Source organism: Halichondria panicea, chromosome 17 (assembly GCF_963675165.1).
Source record: "Halichondria panicea chromosome 17, odHalPani1.1, whole genome shotgun sequence".
NCBI lineage: Eukaryota > Metazoa > Porifera > Demospongiae > Suberitida > Halichondriidae > Halichondria > Halichondria panicea.
Window position 1 is genome coordinate 254,847 of NC_087393.1, and position 19,859 is coordinate 274,705.

Sequence of the window (19,859 nt, forward strand, 5' to 3'; positions counted from 1 at the left end):
AGTCACCCATTATAATAATGATCATTATGATCAGATGTGCAATGACACAAGAAGGAATCTTCAACAACGTAACAACGTGCAAATATAAATATATAATTATAACAAAAATGCACTCAGTAAAAATAACAATGTGCTCCATATCAAAAGTGTATTAAATATTTGCATTAAAAAACTTAATAATTATAATAGTTCACACTGTGTGGTCTATTGTGGGGGGTCCTTTGGCGAGACGATTATCAGCTTCCCGTTGCCGAGGCCGACGAGTAGGTTGGTGGTGACCTTAGTGGAGTGGTCTTGTACTAGCTCTATACAGTGGACTGGCTCCAGGAGGTTCAGACTGCTCAGCTGCTTGAGGCTGTGGGGGGTAGTGTGTGTGTGTGTGTGGGGGGGGTAGTGAGTGTGCGTGTGGGGGTATGTCTCAACGATTATACATTGGCGACTCTGACAGTCAACTCTGTAGTACATATTATAGACAATCTGAACACAAAATACAGGCTCTCAAAGATAGCTACCAAACAGCTGAAATTTGAAAATGCACAGACCTGAATAGGTCCCTGAAGATGAGGAACCCTTTAGCATTTCCAGTGACGAGGTAGGAGTCAGTGATGACCAGAGCATTGAGGCACTCTGAGAGCTCCTTCTCTATAAGCAGGTGGCCATTGATAGTGTACAGGTGGATGCACGGGGGTACGGCCGATATTGCCTGAGGGGAGGGATAGAAACGAATATGAGATTTGTTTCAACAATTTTCGTTAGCAAACTGAGATTCTTATGCATCATTCATTTGGTAGTGAAATGTAGACAAAGTATTTGTTGAATAACGGCCAAATATCTGAAATGTTCAGCAAACAGTATTGGTGACAATAGTCAGCCCCACCTTCTGACGCATGCTGCGGTCCTCTGTGTACACGATGAGTCGACCGTGACTGGATATACAGACATGTTGTACCTCGCATCGCTTGTCCTCCCGGGGCCTCAGAGTGAGCATGTATCGGCCTTGTCTCACTGTGTGTAACAGGCAGGTGCCATCTTGACCACCACTGACTGCAAGGTCTAGCTCTGTGCTGATGTCCACACACATCACCTCACTATCATGCCCGTACAACGTTTGCAGGGGGTGGTCTGCAATATCCTGTAGGGGGAGGGGCCACTTTAAAATACTTGTTTTTTTTATCACAATAATAACAGGGCAATCTATTAATAGCAGTTCTTGCTCACACTGTGGTTGCTACTGAACTTCCATATGGCACACGTGGTGTCCTTTGACCCTGTGATCAGGTGATCTCCTGGGCCGGCCTTGTCGAGAGCCACACACGTTACAATGTCTGTGAGGTGTGTGTGTGTGTGTGTGTGTGTGTGTGTGTGTGTGTGTGTGTGTGTGTGTGTGTGTGTGTGCGTGTGAGTGTGTGTGCCCCACCATTGTGATGTGCCAGTCTGGCCACTAGTTTTCCCTTGTCTACAGAGTGAACACGGAAACTGTTGTCCCAATGTCCGGCGGTTGCTAGGAGCTTGTTGTTGGGGCTCAGTACAAACAAGTGGTAGTTGACGGATGCATTGGGAGAAAACGGACCACCCAGATACATCCACTTGGATTGATCAAAATGGTGGTTGGGGTCAAATTGAAACGTGAACGGCCGATTCTTGCTGTGCGAGAAAGCCAACCAGCCATGGATGTTCAGTAGCCCTGATCTGGTGACTGTCACCTGACAGGGGAGGAATTGTGATTATATAGTAACAGAGAGGTTAAAGGTCACCCTACCAGCTGCTCGGGGTTTCCGCTGATGAGCAGTGCTCGTGTTTGTATAGATGGGACACCCACAAACACCACAGGGTCAGACTCCGCTATCTGTAGAGGAGGGGGGTGGGGCAAGTGTATTAACTGTGCTCACAAGACTACTCTAAAGCTCAAGGTAGAGGGGAATTGTCAATATAACACTTGTACCTAATACTGTTCGTTATCATGCTAAAACTGTCTGCAAATTGATATTAATGATGTGTTAGTTCTTGGGGCTAATAAAAGTAAGTAGAGGTACAATCTGTGTAGCTCCAAACAACACTAATTTGTGTAAAGAACACTAGGGACAATGGTGGCCAGTATACTCACGTCCACACTGTGAGCCTTGAGGTTGGAGAGGTGATCAAACAAACTAATGATATTCTTCCGTCCAATGAAAGGAGTGAATCCTCTGGCCATGGTTCGTTTGGCCACCTCCACACTCATCTGTTGGGGGTGTGGCTCCGTGAATAAACGAGTAGGGGTCTGCCCAAAGTTGTTAATAATTGACTCGATCTGCCGCCTCTCACGATCGTCCGCAACTGTGTCCAGATTGACGTTGTCCTCGTAGCAGTAGTAGTTGAACACGTTGCATGCTTTCTCTGCCTCAGGGCCTGTCTGCTTGTAGCCAAAGATGAGGTCTATCCAATTATGAAGATTGGCAGATACGTATGGGGATTCCTGTAGTGTGTGCGGTGTGTGTGTGGTGTGTGTGGCGTGTGTGTGGTGTGTGGTGTGTGTGGTGAGCTTCAGGAACCTAAAATCATCACCACCAAAATATTTGAAGAATTCTCTTCAAAACATGAGAGATATATTACTGTTCTGTGTGTGTGTGTGTGTGTGTGTATGTGTGTGCGTGTGTGTGTGCCCACCCACCAGAGCTTCTGTGTGTGTGTGTGTGTGTGTGTGTGCATCCACTCACCAGAGCTTCTGTGTGTGTGTGTGTGTGTGTGTGTGTGTGTGTGTGTGTGTGTGCCCACCCACCAGAGCTTCTGTGTGTGTGTGTGTGTGTGTGTGTGTGTGTGTGTGTGTGTGTGCCCACTCACCAGAGCTTCTCTGTGCTTCCTGATGAAGTCCTCTGGAGAGGAGGCCCACGGTGGTAAGATAACGTCTCCCAACTCCAGCCCCGTCTGTAGCTTGCCAAGATCAAACTCTGGGAGGGTTAAAAATCTTCATAACTATTTCCCTAAACCTTAAAAAGCAATTTTAGTAACCAAAGATGGAACAATACAATGAAATGTTATTAGGTGTTGTACAATCATTATTATATTAGTATTATTATTCCCTAAATTGCTACCAGAATCAAACTAGCAATCTTAGTAGCTACAGATGAACAATGCAGTGAGAACAATGTGGCCTCGTTACATTGCTAGTTTCACACACTCACTGTTGAGGTTCTTGAGGAACTCTGGGAGGTAGTAGAACTCTGGTATAAGCTCCTTCACGTCTGAACCAGAGGTGTAGATAACCTTCCAGGTGCTCGGAATAGAGAAGAACTGACGGTCAGCATAGTCAAATCTGAAGGGGGGTAGGCCGGGTGCAGTGGCAATAAGTACAGAGGACATTGTACAGGCTGTGTTAGGATTATTAAACTGTACAAGTCCATCGCACGAGACTAGTATCTACAAAGCCGTAACAATTTTTCTTAATAAAAATCGAGGCTTAATCATTCAAGATATAAAACCCTCCTCCACACACACACACTTCTCCCACACACGCCCACTCACACACACACTCACTTCTCCCACACACATGCCTACTCACTTGCCACTCTGCAACTCAATGTGTAGTGTAGTAAAGGGCTCTAGTCTGATGAGGTAGTGTAGCACTCCAGCCGCGTTGCTATAGTGAGAGCCAAAGTGGAATTGTCCAATCACAGGATCGTCTATTTCATAGTATCTTTCTCGTACATTATCCTCCAGCTTTGGATTCTGTATGCCCACGGGTCTAGAGAGGTCACGGTACACGGCAGGGTTCGAAAGGTCAAGGGTATCTGAATCATAATCCACTAGTACCCATGGAAACTGTGGGGGCGGGAATGCGTGAATTTCAGAAGGAAATCCAAGATTATGCTAACTACATGTACAAGGAACAATATTGACAAAATGAATGTACATGTAATAATAATGATTATTATATAAATGTATGTACATGTACATGCAGTACACAGAGATAGGTATAGGGACTTGGTGTTGCAAGCACTAGTATCATGGACCAGGTTGAACAACTCAGACAGTCACTGCTTGTCAAAGGTCTTCCTAGCCTCCTTCACAAGGCCTTCAGTGTGGCCTGGAATCGAGGCTAGGGTATTCCTAACAGCTACAGAATGCTGTTTTAGTATGTTCGATAACAAGTTATGGAGCTACTTGATTTTCTTCTAATTTACTCACGATAGGGTACTGGTTGAGGTCGTTGTAGGTACGGCCCGCCACAGTGTTGAGGGTCATGATGTAATCAAAGTTGCTGATCTCCCTCCGGACCCACTTCTGAGTGACCCCTGAGGCTATGAGGAGACGATCAGGTGCCCTCAAGGCAGCACGATTCAGGTTGGCAGGCCGCTGGGAGAGAATGGCTCTGCGGACCTTCTGTACAGTCTGGGGGAGGGAGGTGTTCGATAAAGCAATTGATCTTTGTTAAAACTCTTAATTTAAGTTACATATAATAATGGTCTAGTTGTTCAGGCCACACCGATTGGTGGTGGTGGTTTGTACTAACCACCTCTTAGGCTTAGTTTACTACATTAAAGAGCGTGTCAAATTAAGATGGAGGATTGAAAACAACCATCACATCAAACATTTTGAAGACCCTCACAGGCTCACTCCTCACACACAGCACACACTACTCACACACAGCACACACTACTCACACACACACACACAGCACACACTACTCACACCCCCTCTCACCTTTTTGTCTGGGAAGTTGATGAAGTATGTGGTATTGTCCACTAGGAACAACTCTAGAGCAGTCCTTGCCATGTTATACCGTCGCCACAAGATCTCGCGCAACTGGCTGAGCGGGATCTTGAAGTCTGTGCCGTACCCTGGATCACATGACAGTCACATGATTATATAGTGACAGTACTACACAATACTTACATGACTGTGCTTCCTTCTTTTCTTGCTGATCACAGGAGAAATAAATATGTTTGTTAGTTATCTCGAGTATCCCTGGCAACCGATCCATGAGCATGATGAGACTGCACTGTACGGATTTGACCGTCTTCTCTTTCTCGTTCTTTGCTACCTCCTCCCCGTCCTCCCGAGCTCCGGGGGCGTTAGCATCTGTGTACACCTGATCTAGCAAATATTCCTCATCCTCAGAGAAGGTACTTGCTGAGTCAGAGTTACGACGGGCCGCCTGGAGGGGGTGTGGTCAATAGCGGCAATATCACATGACCTATCTCTCACCTTGGCCAGTAGCTCTGCTCCATCAGGTTTTGTGTCAAAATTAGTGGCAGGGCTGTTGACCACGTCCCTAAGATGACTGGCCTCACTATGAGTATTGAAGTTATAGTTACGAGCAAGTCTCATTCTCATGCGAGAGAAGTTCTCAGTCCTATCCAACTTCCATAAGTAAGGGTCCTCTCGTCTGTGTGTGTGTGCGCGCGTGTGTGTGTGTGGGTGTGTGTGTGTGTGTGTGTGGTTGTGTGTGTGTGTGTGTGTGTGGGTACAAGGTAGAGTTTTGTAGCACTATAGGAGACTATTGTGTGGTATGTGTGTGTGGGTGTGTGTGTGTGTGTGTGTGTGTGTGTGGGGGGTGTGTGTGGGTGTGTGTGTGGGTACAAGGTAGAGTTTTGTAGCACTTATAGGAGACTATTATCTAGCTATTATTGACTGGGGGAGGGTCAAGGCTAGAGGGTGTGTATATACAGTAAGTGCGATGGTTACTAGTGGGTGTGGCACCTTGCAGACCACGCCCCTCTCTCCCCGGTGAAAAATCTCCGACTTCCTTTCCATCGTTGGTATACCACAGACAACTCGTTACGCTGCTGAACATCTACCAATCTTTGTCGCTTCCTCTCGGCCTCGTGAAGACTGTACATTTGCTCAGACACCTCCTACACACATGGTACACAGTGAAGTACATGTATATATAACCAGCATTCTGATTGGTCGGAGAATATCACATGCAGCAAACAAGCTCTTACAAAAAACTATCAGCATTGTCTAAAGATCAATCCCCCTCAACTACCTACATGTAATAGTTACACGATAAATACAGTGGACAGAGAATGACCAGAGGATGACTGACTTACATTGTACCTTCCCTGCTCTGAAATGGCCAGCTGTTTCCTCTCAGCGTTCTCCGCCTCTGCTAGTCGGCAGCACTGTCCGTCACGCTTCACCAGCGTTTGTAACCATGGCAATAACACTGTGTTATAGAGTGCCTCCTGTGTCTTGAGCTGTAAAATATAAATCTCAGTAACTCCACTCCCCACTTCACACACTTCACACACTACACACACACCCACATCCACACACCCCCCCACTCACCACTCCATTGCTGTACTCCAGCCATTCTTTGGTCTCAGAGTATTTGATAAAAGCCGTTGAGAAACTTGGTGCCTGAGGGCTCGGCAATCCTGGAAGCTCATTAGTCAGTCCAGACCGCGAATAATGTTGACTGAAAACATTCTTGACGACAGATGAGATGTACTCTGACCTCTCATCGTCGCCAGATTCAACTGCTTCGGTCATTATTCGTACCAAGTTGCTGAGAATAAAGTGGACATCGTGTGTGGGGAGGGTGGGGACTCGCAGGAGGTGCTCCAACTTCAGAGACGCAGTCACAAAATACTGTGAGGATGTGTGTGGTGTGAGGGTGTGTGTGGGTGTGAAGGTGTGGTTACAGAACTGACTCTAGTACTTTAAATAAAGGGGATCTAAGCGTTAAATACAGTATCTTTCAACGGCCATAACTTTAATTTCGATGGTCCAATAACGTTAATTTTATGATTAAATTTTTCTGAAAGCTTAGAGAAAGGCCTTTCAGATGGTGTGTTAAAATCAACTTTGGGCCTGTTTTTGACAAAATACCGAAAATGAGAATTATGACCGATGGTCAAATGTTGACATTGGATCAACTGTACTGAAGTTATGGCTGTTGAAAGACACCCCCCCCCCCCCCCATCTGTTTAATTAATGATTTTGGGAATCTTTCAGCTGCCATAACTTGAATTCTGTGGATCGAAAATCAAAAATGTTATGTTTTTCTGAAAGCTTAGAAAGATACCTTTCAAATGGTACCATCAAGTTTATATTCGAGAGATAAAAGTGTTTGCCAATTTGGCGATACCATGGATTATATATAGCCCATGGTCCGAGGCCGAAAAATGACAAATTAGGGCCCCAATGAAATTTTGGATTGAAACACATCGTTTGAAAGGTAATTTTTTAAGCTTTCAGAAAATCATAAAAATGTTGACATTGGATCACTGTACTGAAGTAATGGCTGTTGAAAGACACCCCCCCCCCCCCCCATCTGTTTAATTAATGATTTTGGGAATCTTTCAGCTGCCATAACTTGAATTCTGTGGATCGAAAATCAAAAATGTTATGTTTTTCTGAAAGCTTAGAAAGATACCTTTCAAATGGTACCATCAAGTTTATATTCGAGAGATAAAAGTATTTGCCAATTTGGCGATACCATGGATTATAGCCCATGGTCCGAGGCCGAAAAATGACAAATTAGGGCCCCAATGAAATTTTGGATTGAAACACATCATTTGAAAGGTAATTTTCTAAGCTTTCAGAAAATCATAAAAATGTTGACATCGGATCAACTGTACTGAAGTTATGGCTGTTGAAAGACACCCCCCCCCCCCCCTCCGTTTATGAATTATTTTGGGAATCTTTCAGTTGCCATAACTTGAATTCTGTGGATGGAAAATCAAAAATGTTATGTTTTTTTGAAAGAGACCTTTCAAATAGTACCATCAAAGTTGATATTCAAGAGACAGAAGTTGGACCACCAGAACTCTAGTTACAGAGCCAACTCTAGCACTTCAAAATGATGGGGACCTAGCGTTAGTGCGGTGTAAGGGTGAGGGAGGTTATGACTCACGTCTTTGTTGTCGCTAGCAACACAGGAAAGGAGCACTCTGATAGCTGATTGGACGATCTCCAGCTCTAGCCCTGCCCCTGCCATCCCAGTGCTGAACATTTGGGCAGTTGACAACATGATCAGATACTTCTCCAACAGCTGCAGAAACAAACAAACATACATGTATATACATCACATGAATTAACTGGAACAACAGGAGAGGCAAACTTTCAGTGACAATAACTAAAGTTCAGATGGCCCAGTTTTAATGATAAAAACAGTTTTGAGTAGCTGAAAGGAAGTCCCATCACATGGTACAACTTAAAACTTTTAATCGGGCTTAAATCTTTGCCACAGAGGGAGGCCATAGTGTATTGCAGCTTACCTCCACAGAGCAGTGCTTAGTGTCAATATCTGGCACAAAGTTGTGAGCCAGTTTGAGCAATAACACATCAAGATCTGAGGGGGGGGGGGCAAAAAGAAGGTGTGGTTTAGAGCTACGGGGATGTGGGTATAGTAACCCACCCTCCTTGGAGTGTGTGTGTGGGTAGGTGGTGATGACAAAAGACTCCAAAAGTTGCGACAGTTGCAGAACCAACTCCAACAGTATAGCTCTGTCGACACCTGTGAGTTAGAGATTATAGCATCATGATATGTAATTCCGAAAAATCAGTTTCCACATCAACGAGACTATTGTCCCTCCCCAACCAACATGTGTTGCTAGGCAACTCGACTTCGATCATGATGACTAGACGTACCTTGATCCCTTGCGTCCATGGTAACAGCGTGCATGAGCAGGAGGAACACTCTCTGCTTTATAGTATGGGAGGGTACAACAAGCGACTGATCACCAGAGAACAGGTCCACCGAGGCAAAGAACTTGCCCCACACCTGTGTGAGATCACATGACATATCAGTGACACCATATGACATCATCTTACCTTCCACGGTGGGTTGTCCCTCTCATAGTCCACAGAGTGCCAGAGCAAGTACGCTATGGTTTCCGTGACAACACTGAATGTCCGCTTAACCTCCTCACTCTCCACTTCGCTCAGATTCCTCCAACTTCGCGAGTACGTGAGGGAATGTCTCTTTGTAAAGCCACGCCCCCTTTGCTCGTCCACCACCCCCTTGCTAGTCACGCTGATCTTCTTCTCTCCCGTAGTTGAGTCAAGGAACGCATTAGTACGTCTTCTTATTGCATCACTTGAACTCTGACCCTCGGAGGTAATACTGAGACTGGTGGTGGGAGGCATTGATACCGGGCGAGATTTCTTGTGTGGTTGACGTGTAGCCGCCCCCTCCACACTTGTCACACCTCCACTAGCTTCGAGTACAGTCAAGTCTGGTATCGGATATTGCCTGTCGTCCTCTGATAATTCATCATCACCAGGGTCACTACTCACACCCACCACACCCTCACTACTCACACTCTCCACACCTCCACTAGCACTACTGTCCGTCTTGACGGTATTAAGGTCGATGTACGTGGTTGGACTCCCCACCACCTCATCATCAGATAGCCCCTCGCTTGACTCTGCCCCCGGTGTGCTACATTTACTTCGATTGTAGTTAAACGGTGTTAGCAGCCATAGAAACAAGCTCTCCCATCCTGGTGAGGCTGTGAGGTCTGTGATGTGCGTGGGCGTGTGGTGTAGCATTGAGAGCACCTGCTGACATATCGTGTGTCGGACCATCAGTGGAGCTCGTCGGAGGAGTTGGAGGACAGAAAGATAGACTCTGAAGTTTGAGATGTAATCTGTGTGTGTGTGTGTGTGTGTGTGTGTGTGGGCAGGGGACGTGTGGGAACAATCACAGAACGTTTAAAAATGGACTTTAAAATAATTCTGGTTACCTACACACACACCACCCCCCTCACACACACACACACACACACACACCACACACCACACCCACTCACCAGTACAGTTGACGGTGTTCTTGGCAACACAGAGCTCCAGTAGTGCTAGTATGATGGAGGAGGACATCTCGTGTTCAGTCATGTGTCCAATGGCAGCTGCTAAACTGCCGTCCTTGAGAGCAGCAAAGATGGGGCCTGACTCGTTGAAGCCATGTTGTCCATTCAAGGAAGACACAATCTATATACGATGATAACATCAGTACAGCATGATAACATCAGTACAGCTAACATCAGTACAGCATGATAACATCAGTACAGCATGATAACATCAGTACAGCATAATGATAACCATTATCTATAGCTGGAAAATTGAAATTTTTACATGTAATGAATGTACAAAACTCTTCACTAAATCTCAAGCAGTTTCATTTCACCTTTATAGCTAGTAGTCTCACGGACATGCTCTGAGCTCTGGTGAGCACCAGGAGGGGAATTCCCTTCTCCCAGAGCAGGTCACCGAGGGCGTGGCGTGACTGGGCCGTCTTTAGGAGGTTATAAAGAAGGCGTAGTATCTCCTCCAATAGGTGAGGGTCGTTAGCTGCTGTGAGGAAGGATAGAATGGCATCCACCTCGTCCCAGTGCACATCGTTCATTGTGTACAGCTTGATGTCTGTGTAGTCAGAGTCATGTGACATCAAGGGGCGTCATATAGCAAGTCATGTGATCAACAGTACATACACGCATGCAATCAGAAGTCAATCATTCACTGAATATCAATTAACAGAATAACATATACCTGTGAGTTAAAAACTCAGCAGATACATATTTAACTTTTGCTGTCTGGAAAGGATCGTGATGTCATATACCGTATAGTGCAAAATTTTCGCAGGGTTAGCAATCCTGCGGATATTATATAGGTATTAGCAATCTTATTTTTGCAAAGCCAAGCAGTATGTGTAAATACCATAAGTGTTTAACAAGTGTATTCATGAGCACTGAGAATGTGTTTTGCCGACCACTAAATAGTGAGAATGTAGTGCTGTATAAAAAGAGGTTGCCTGACTAGCTGAGTCAGAGGCAGGCAGGTCCATTCTTTTCGACTTTCTTTGTCAGCAGTCATTATAATTTTTGGATGGACAACCAATGGGGAGTCCAAAATTGTAAACAAAATGCACTAACTAGATCATGTCCATGCAGGGACCCATAGCCTCCAAGATGATAGACAAGGCAATTGTGGAGGGCACCTGGGTGGTGCTTCAGAACTGTCATCTGGCTACCTCTTGGATGCCTAGACTGGAGAAGATATGTGAAGAGGTCATCATTCCTGAGTCTACACACACTGAATTCAGGCTATGGCTGACTAGTTACCCTTCAGAAGATTTCCCTGTGTCCATACTACAGAATGGTGTGTCTTAGTCGTTTCAATTAAAGCAGCTACAACTGTGAAAAGGAAGATTGCTACTGGTATCTTCTGTGCAAAAGTACATTTGTTTTGTGTTCTGGTAACAATAGTTCTTTCCCATGTATAATTATATAGGACCCTTCAGAAGATTTCCCTGTGTCCATACTACAGAATGGTGTGTCTTAGTCGTTTCAATTAAAGCAGCTACAACTGTGAAAAGGAAGATTGCTACTGGTATCTTCTGTGCAAAAGTACATTTGTTTTGTGTTCTGGTAACAATAGTTCTTTCCCATGTATAATTATATAGGAGTTAAAATGATGAATGAACCTTGACCCTAAAGTGTTGTGCTGAGAAGCACTCGCAAAGTTCACAATATGTTAGATGCTCAAAAAACATTGTAGTAATACGTAGGTCTGTACATAACAGTGACTCACTGGACAGAATGGCAGCTCGAATGCTCTGCTGTTCTTCCTCTGTTAGCTTCAAACAGTCAACGCTGACTGTCTCCACTTTGCTCCCCATAGAGCTGTAGAATATCCTGATGACGTCCAGAAGGTATTGGACCCCAAAGCTAGCTCTACACTCGGAGGTGTGGTCTTTGACGATGGTCGATATGTACTGAATGTGACCTGCAGGAAAATACAATTTAAACTTTTACAATTATACTATACATTTATAATTAAAGCTGTACCTACCTAAATGTACATTGTTAAGTAATACAAGAGTATAAATTGGTACCCCCCCCCCCACACACACACACTCACCACTTCAGACTGAGAAGTCGGGTCTACTCTCCCCCCCCCACACACACACACACTCACCACTTCGGACTGAGAAGTCAGGCCTACCCCCCCCCCCACACACACACTCACCACTTCGGACTGAGAAGTCGGGCCTACTCCAGATCCTGAAGTCAAAGAGCAGGTGCTTGTACATGAGGCAGCGATGCTCACACACATCGGCAAAGTGCTCCACCAGATCCTGTACTGCAGAGAGAGTCTGAACTGTGATTCTTGAGGGGGGGACCTTCTGTAACAAAGCTCCGATGGTGGCCGGCCCCTCTGAGAGGAAGAACACCTGTTGGTTGATAGGACTGCTTTTAAGCATTGAGAGGAGGAGCTTCAGGAACGAGGCCACGCCTTCTTTCTCTGCAGGAAGTAGCATCATACAGTACATCAATATTAAACTGAGCACACTGTTATAAATTTTCTGAAGTGATTTTAATGTGTGCAAATATGACGTACCTCCAAACCACCACGTTGCTGTGAACTTGGGTGACCCCATTGGGGTGGGCGTGGTCCTATCTTTACCACCCCCCTCACACTCCCGCCCACGCACACTCAGGTGGACCTGTGGGAGGAGTCAATACACTAGGTCATAACATGCTCATCAAAAACAGAACATGAGATGAAAAATGAACTAAAATCAACAAAATACTAAAATAATTCTTAAAACAATCAATCCGATGTACTTTCACTATCATTGTTTGTAATAATTATACCAGCACATCAACACACAATTAATAACAACAAATTAATGCTCTGCCATCCTAATTACAATCTACTGGTGGTAATAATTTATTATATTATAGTATATCCCTCGATTCCACTGAAACATACTGAAACACTTGCACAAATCATGCAAGGCTACACTGAATATTAGCAGGTACAGTAGAGGCCTAGCCCACCTGCTCTAGGATGGGGTAGAGTAGCTCCACCCCTCCGAGTGATGCCAGGACGGCCTTCACGTCCCAGGTGAGGTAGTGTTGTCCATTGAAGCGACCCCAGTTAGAGATATGAGAGTTGTTGGTGGGGGAGAGGTCCTTACACACGTCACCGAGCACAGCCTGGGGGGGAGGGGGTGTGGTTATGTCTACTCTGGTACTGTATATAGTTCACCTTGGCATGATAGTAGACAAATAGCTTAGTTGCCATGTCAGCAGTTTCTGGGCACTTGGGCTGTAACAGTGAGAGATCATTGGGTCCTGTGTGTGTGTGGGCGGTGGTGTGTGTGTGTTGTGTGGGGGAGGGTGAAGGAAATATCAATATCTGACATTATTACACAGCTCCTAGAATTATAGCATATAATAATAATTTATTGTAATTTATCGGACACTTTTAATTACCCCGGACACTCTTTTGGGCAATTTTCGTTGTTCTAATACAACGGACACTCCAGTGCTTTAATATTACATTTGTTCTAAATATCCACAATACCTTGAAAAGTTGAGTTATATTCATAGACGGCAAAGTAAGACTTAGAGTGCTGCGGTTAGATAGCTTTGAGAGCTAGTTTTAGATAGCTAGTGCAACTATTCAGTCGTACCCTGTTCTATTAAACTTAGCTAGCTCGCATGCAGCTGCTTGCTTGTTCTAATTATTCCGGACACTTCGCATGCTCTATAAAAATCTGTTCTAATTATACCCGGACAATTTCCAAAATAATTATTTTTTGCTGTCCGATAAATTAGAACATATACGGTACATGCTATTCTAATTATTTTAACAAGATATAATATGTATGACCTCACGGGTACAAGATACAGGTAATGAGTACCTCGCTTGTGTAGAATCTTGATGGCATTTGCTGACACAGCATCTGCAAACAAACACACGGAGCTGATGAGCCCGTGCAAGTTGCTCACATGACCCCACTCCCTGCCGACCTCAGCAGTGGATGTGGTCTTATGTACAGAGGGTGGGGCTACAGCCATGTCCATCGACCCAGAGGATGAGGACCGCAGGGAAAGGCTAGGGGAGGGTGGGGCACTGGGGAATATCCGAGCAGCATGTTCGCTCTTGAGATTACGGGATGGGGCAAACCCAATACAGCTGGAAGTGTAAAGCTGACGGGGAAGATAACGTGTTACATCATGGTTACATGTACTGTACACATGTGCGTATACCATATATGGATCTAATCTAGTATCTAAGCACATCATTGGAAAGGTAATTCTGAGAGAGCTATTGAATGCATCAATTAGTTCAAATGACAAATTACGGGCACTCAAAGTTGGCTACCAAATTGTTTGATTTTGGGACAACGCTATACATGTACATGTACCTCAGTGAAGCTGGGGGTTTTCATGACAGCTGACTTCTTGAGGTCGCCGTTGATGTAGACACTCACTTCACTCTTGCCCCAGGGCCTCTTAGAGAGGTGGTACACTACACTGACACTGTGCTGTGTGTGGAGTGTGTGTGTGTGGGAGATATGAACAAGAGCCTTGGCGTACTCTAAACTATTGGCCCAAAATAGACTCCTGATTGGAATCGGCTCTGTAACTCAAGTTCTAATGCTCCAAATTTAGCGATATTATGCTTTTCTGAAAGCTTAGAAGGAGCCCGTTCAGATGGTGTGCTCAAATCCCAAATTTGGAACAGGCCATAATTTCCTACTTTCGGGAAAAAAACCATGGGCTATATATAGCCCACGGTATTTTGTCAAAAACAGGCCCAAAATAGACTTTTGATATTAACACATCATCTGAAAGGCCTCTCTCTAAGTTTTCAGAAAATTATAAAATTAACATTATTGGACCATCGGAACTAAAGTTATGGCTTCTCAAATTACTGGTCTAAATGCGATATATTATGTGTACGCTAATAGCACTGCTTCACTGTAAGAATTCCAGTACAGTAATACAATAATAGTTACATCATAATTATAATTATACATGTAGGCCTTATTGTTAGAGTTCCCTCTTCCTTTCAGATACAAGTCTTAAAGTTTGTACATGTAGAAGTGGCATTTCAAAAGAATCGGCCCAAAATACAGTACACCCCACCCTGATAAAATGACTGTATAATATACGTAGAAATAAAATGATCTGACTGACCCATTCTAGTGGGGTCAAAGGGCATTCTCTTAGCTCGAGGGTGATGAACTCCTTCTTGGTAACCGTAGCAACCACCAGGACCAAGCTTTTGGTGAAAAACGCTTCAAAACCAGCACCACTTGAAGTGTAGAAACTGTAGAGTATCCGACGCTTGTGAGAGGATTGCCGTGACAACAAGACATCAGAGAGGGGGTGGTTAGTGCGTGTGTGGTCGAGTGAGACCCAGGTGTGAAGTGTGAGGCTCGTGGAGTTGGGGAACTGACGTAGCTCCGGGATGTAGATGGACTGTGTGTGTGTGAGTGTGTGGGCGGGGTGGTGTAAGCTAGTATGAAGGCTTCCTATGTAATGTAAATATGAAAAGTGATGACAAAAGTATGCTACTTAAAATATTACAAGTTGATTGTACAGTGATAATCCATATACTCACCGTTCCAGGGGTTCGTAGGTCAAAGTAGTGGAGGGGGGTGGGTCCGTCCTTGCCGAGTCTGTGTGACATGACGGTGAGAGCTTGTTGGAGACGATAGTAATACGTTGGGAGGAGGCCGCTCTCCAGGGGGCGGAGTAGACCAATCAGCTGCTTGAGCTCCACTGCACGTATTGACTGACCCCCCAACACCTCAGCCAAAGCTATCAGGTTGTCTGTCAAGAATATGGATATAAGTGAGTACATGCAGCAAATGATGGATTGTACTAATCACACAGAGCTTGTATTATACTATACCTATACATGTAAGCACATCATTGGAAAGGTCATTCTGAGAGCTATTGAATGCATCAATTCGTTTTGAAATTAGACAATCTGAACACAAATTATGGGCTCTCAAAGATAGCTACCAAAATATTTGTACTATGTTTTCCCTCACCTTCGACCTGCTCTTCTAGTAGTCGTCCCTTCTCCTGTGAAGACGCCAGGACCTCGGTAACCACGGTGATGAGACCGGCTGTACAACAGCGCTGTTTATTGTACGCTCCATACGAGCACATATCCAACAGTCTAGTGGATAACCAGCTAGCAAGGTCAGAGTTCAAATCCAGACACCATCCGATCAGCATCGCCATAGCCGACGTATTAAACACACAGTGAGTGTCAGCCTGGTATACATAACTGCCCTCAACGGTCATATCCAGACTGGCCTGTAGAATTTCCTTAGTGGGTGTGGTCAACTCCGAAACAAATTGGGATAGTTTTTTGTGGCCCACCCTCTGTTCAAAGCTATCTCTGAGCGGATCCGAGCCGTCCATCACGGCACTAAAGGAGGAGAAGACCTGACACACTAATATGCCCGCCTCTTCAGGAGACTGTGTGTGTGGAATGTGTGAGGGAGTGTGGAGTGTGGAGTGGGCGTGCTTACCTCCTTTGCTTCCTCCTTCACGAGAGAGAGTACCTCACAGATCTTCTCAAAGCAGCCCACATCAACAAACAGCTGTCTAATTTCTGCTTCCTTCCCGGGAGGGTTCACTAGACTCGGTATAATATCTGAAGGGGTATAATTATATAGTGACACGCCCCCTCTCTCTGTTACTATGTAGATAACTCACCCATCATGCTGATGACCATCTTGATACAGGGCGGCGTTAATCCATCGGCATGGAAACGAGAGGAGAGCACGTTGAGGAAACCGACCAACATCACGCCACAATCAACACTCGTCTGGGTCTAAAGGTCATACAGATCACATGACTAAATGATGACATCATAGGCCAGTCACATGACATACCTCATCAGGGACTGTGTTGTGAAGCACATGTACTAGCTTAACGAGGACCTTAGTGGCTAGTACTTGGAGGGGAGTGCACTGATCTCGTGGGTCTAATAGGGCTAGGAGGAGGAAGCTGACGTCTTGTGAGGCTGCTTGACACGCATTCTCCTGTGTGTGGGTGTGTGTGTGGTGTGGTGTGGGCGTGTGAGCATTATTAGTATTATAGGACAATGTCAGCTGTATGTCATATCTGCAGTTGTATATGAAATGCCATAATGTTCATGTTGATGTCGCGATTTCAACATAATTATAATAATAGAACAACCAGAATATCTACTGACACAGCACTAAGATATACAAGTACAGTCATGTTTTGATTGGTATATACGTGTACATACCGTATATCTTCTAATTTATCGGACACTTCTAATTACCCGGACACTCTTTTGGGCAATTTTCGTTGTTCTAATACAACGGACACTCCAGTACTTTAATATTACATTTGTTCTAAATATCCGGACAATACCTTGAAAAGTTGAGTTACCATTCATAGACGGCAAGTAAGACTTGGAGTGCTGCAGTTAGATAGCTTTGAGTAGCTAGTTTTAGATAGTTAGTGCAACTATTCAGTCGTACCTTGTTCTATTAAACTTAGCTTAGCTAGCTCGCATGCAGCTGCTTGCTTGTTCTAATTATTCCGGACACTTCGCATGCTCTATAAAAATCTGTTCCAATTATACCCGGACAATTTCCAAAATAATTATGTTTTGCTGTCCGATAAATTAGAAGATATACGGTAGTTTAATGGTTTAGAAACTCTACAGAAACAATCTGTACACAATGCACACACTTTCTTACATGTGCACACACCCACACCCACTCACATTAGAGCCTCACACAATGCACACACACCCACTCACATTAGAGCTGCAAAGCATTGCTCCGATCATGTGTAGGAGTCCGAGTTGGAAGTCTAGCCACACCTCCTGCCATGCCTCCCCCAGGCCCATGTTGTCGTGAAAAGCATCAATGAATACACTTAACAGGAGAGACGGCACTTCAATCATGTGACTCAGGGAGGGGTCCGACATCGTGTGAAGGCTATTAGGGAGAAATGTAAATGCTGCCTTAATTTATGAAAAATTCAAAATGTGGCTCTTAGCATTTTTAAACTGTTACAGCTAGAACACACACACACACGCACAAGGTACATAGTCAGGTTTACTGGTTGCTATGCCACGAATCATAACGATGTAACTGTAACAGCTTTTGGTTGTGGAAGTATCACTAACACAATACTAAGAGCTAGGGGTAGCTAGTCAGTGGTGATGGATAGAGACTGACCTCATGAAGTGTAGCTGCCAGTGTCTGCGTGGGTCTAGCATTGCATGGAGGAAGGCCACGGTGTGGTTGAGGCAGTGGATGAGGGAGGAGAGATGCTGTGGTGGGACGTACTTCACCTGGGGTGGGGGGGGGGTTTAGTATGGGGGGTCAGTATGTAGGGGTATGTATGTAGGGGGGTCAATACGTATGTAGGGGGGTCAGTATGTAAGTCAGTTGATTGTTGAGGTGATATCACTTTAATTATGTACACTGTTGTGAGGAATACTCAGCAATCATGTCAACACACACTGTCATGGACCTTTTAAGAACTGCTTTTGTTGTCAGTATTGTTCAGTTGTGTGTACCATACAATAACCAATTGTGAAACTATCCAATAACATATAGCCCACCATTGCAACATCTGAGTATAATAATAGATTAAACTGACAAAAATTAATGGTGATGGTCCCAGTACAAGAAACTACTGCCCCCTTCCTTCCCTATTCTTACCCCCCACAGGGGAAGTGTACACAATTTGAGTAGTAACCCCCCACTCACTAGATTAAGCAGGCATTGCAGGAACACGACTGTAGGGGGTACAATATTGGTCCCCCTCAACTGCCCGTAGTTCTCAGCACAGCCCCCCACCCTGGCCAGCAATGTGGAGAGGTGTACAGTGTCCTGTAACAACTGCTGCAGCTCCAGGGGGGGTAGTCCCGCCTCCGAGGAAGACCTCAGATGAGAGCTTCTCACTCGAGGAGAGTCAGACAACTGCTTGAGGGAAGAGACGAGTTGCCGGGACACAAACGTGATGTGGTCCACTAGAGCTGCTATTAAACCAGAGGGTTGTTTGGAGAGAAGCCACGCCTTCTCAGGGAGGTCAAACCTGGGGTGTGGATTATAAGAACGTACATTACTGCATGGTCTAGTAACTTCACGAGATACCCCGAGTCCAACATTTGCAAGGAGTGCAGATTCATGTATTCAAAAATAGTAGTTTTTATTGCTATTGCTATTAAAGTTTTAGGCTCACTCACGCAACACAAGGACGTAGCATTCCAAAGCGATCGCTCTTGGCTGAGATCATGGGGGACGAGGAGACTGACCCCGCCCCTTTCTCCACCCACACGCTGATGTACGCATTGAGTCTCTCCACAGCCACCTCTATCTCCTGCACAGTGAGGTGAGGTGACAGTTTATAAACAATCGATCAGCTATTAGTAATAATTACTCCATACACACCATTCTGTTGTGAGCTAATCTGTAGGAGGACCACAGCATGGTGGGGTCCGTGTTGTCACTGTGTGTGTGTGTGTGTGGGTGGATGGGTGGGTTGGTGGGTGTGGAGGGTAAGGTAGACAGGGATTTTTCCCAATTTACAAGACGTTGTAAACAACAAATGTACACGCCAGAGCTTGTGCATGTACCATAGCATGTACAGTGGAATTTTCCATTTACAAGAGCACATTTACAAGAGCACATGGCTGCCTTCCAAAGCTCCTATACAGGGATAGTACTCTACTGTATGACTGAACGCATTGTAGTCATGTGTAAATGGTCTACCCCACTTGCTATCAGGGTGGCGTTGCGGATACTCTAGTTGTCCCACCACACTATAGTGAAGGTAGCCAGCTAGCTACAGTGTGTGCATAGCTACCACCATGATAACAACACACCATGCATGCCACACCCTCACAAGTTGTACAACCTCTCTCAACTTACACTATTCTTGTTGAAGCCATGGCTGGCTGGTCGAGTTGGTTACACTCAGACTATTCTCGGCAGGATACGGACCGCAGAGAGCATGCTATAGTGTTGTACAGTGTAAGTAGCTACTTGAGTGTAGACACTATAAAGGTGATCAAGTTACTGTACTACTTTGCTGAGGTAAACACTTCCTATTATAATGATATTC

The 19,859-nt window shown here is 44.9% G+C and overlaps 1 protein-coding gene across 1 annotated transcript; it reads right to left on the bottom strand.

Moving 5' to 3' along the window:
- Window positions 1-39: 39 nt before the first annotated feature.
- On the bottom strand, window positions 40-19,853 carry LOC135351864 (neurobeachin-like protein 1). The gene is made up of 43 exons (XM_064550970.1): window positions 19,667-19,853; window positions 19,187-19,244; window positions 18,982-19,115; window positions 18,503-18,830; window positions 17,966-18,081; window positions 17,542-17,722; window positions 16,640-16,789; window positions 16,461-16,578; window positions 16,274-16,398; window positions 15,785-16,220; window positions 15,349-15,560; window positions 14,922-15,206; window positions 14,147-14,266; window positions 13,640-13,928; window positions 12,982-13,067; window positions 12,771-12,929; window positions 12,328-12,433; window positions 11,956-12,231; window positions 11,518-11,712; window positions 10,115-10,350; window positions 9,741-9,918; window positions 8,761-9,578; window positions 8,578-8,710; window positions 8,345-8,443; window positions 8,205-8,278; window positions 7,841-7,978; window positions 6,271-6,573; window positions 6,033-6,179; window positions 5,680-5,834; window positions 5,185-5,365; window positions 4,873-5,134; window positions 4,681-4,817; window positions 4,165-4,368; window positions 3,539-3,798; window positions 3,162-3,292; window positions 2,821-2,927; window positions 2,105-2,455; window positions 1,760-1,846; window positions 1,418-1,703; window positions 1,219-1,325; window positions 878-1,132; window positions 543-703; window positions 40-355 (listed from the first exon to the last, which is right to left on the bottom strand). Exons 1-43 carry the CDS (start codon window positions 19,684-19,686, stop codon window positions 205-207), a joined length of 8,355 nt encoding a protein of 2,784 aa, XP_064407040.1. The 5' UTR covers window positions 19,687-19,853; the 3' UTR covers window positions 40-204.
- Between the last annotated feature and the right edge of the window lie 6 nt (window positions 19,854-19,859).

Coding starts and splice junctions, on each gene's coding strand:
- LOC135351864 (XM_064550970.1), bottom strand. CDS start 19,686: ATGGCTTCAACAAGAATAGT. Junction 18,831..18,981: donor ATGCTACGTCCTTGTGTTGC/GTGAGTGAGCCT, acceptor TCCACACCCCAG/GTTTGACCTCCCTGAGAAGG. Junction 1,704..1,759: donor GCGGAAACCCCGAGCAGCTG/GTAGGGTGACCT, acceptor CTCCCCTGTCAG/GTGACAGTCACCAGATCAGG.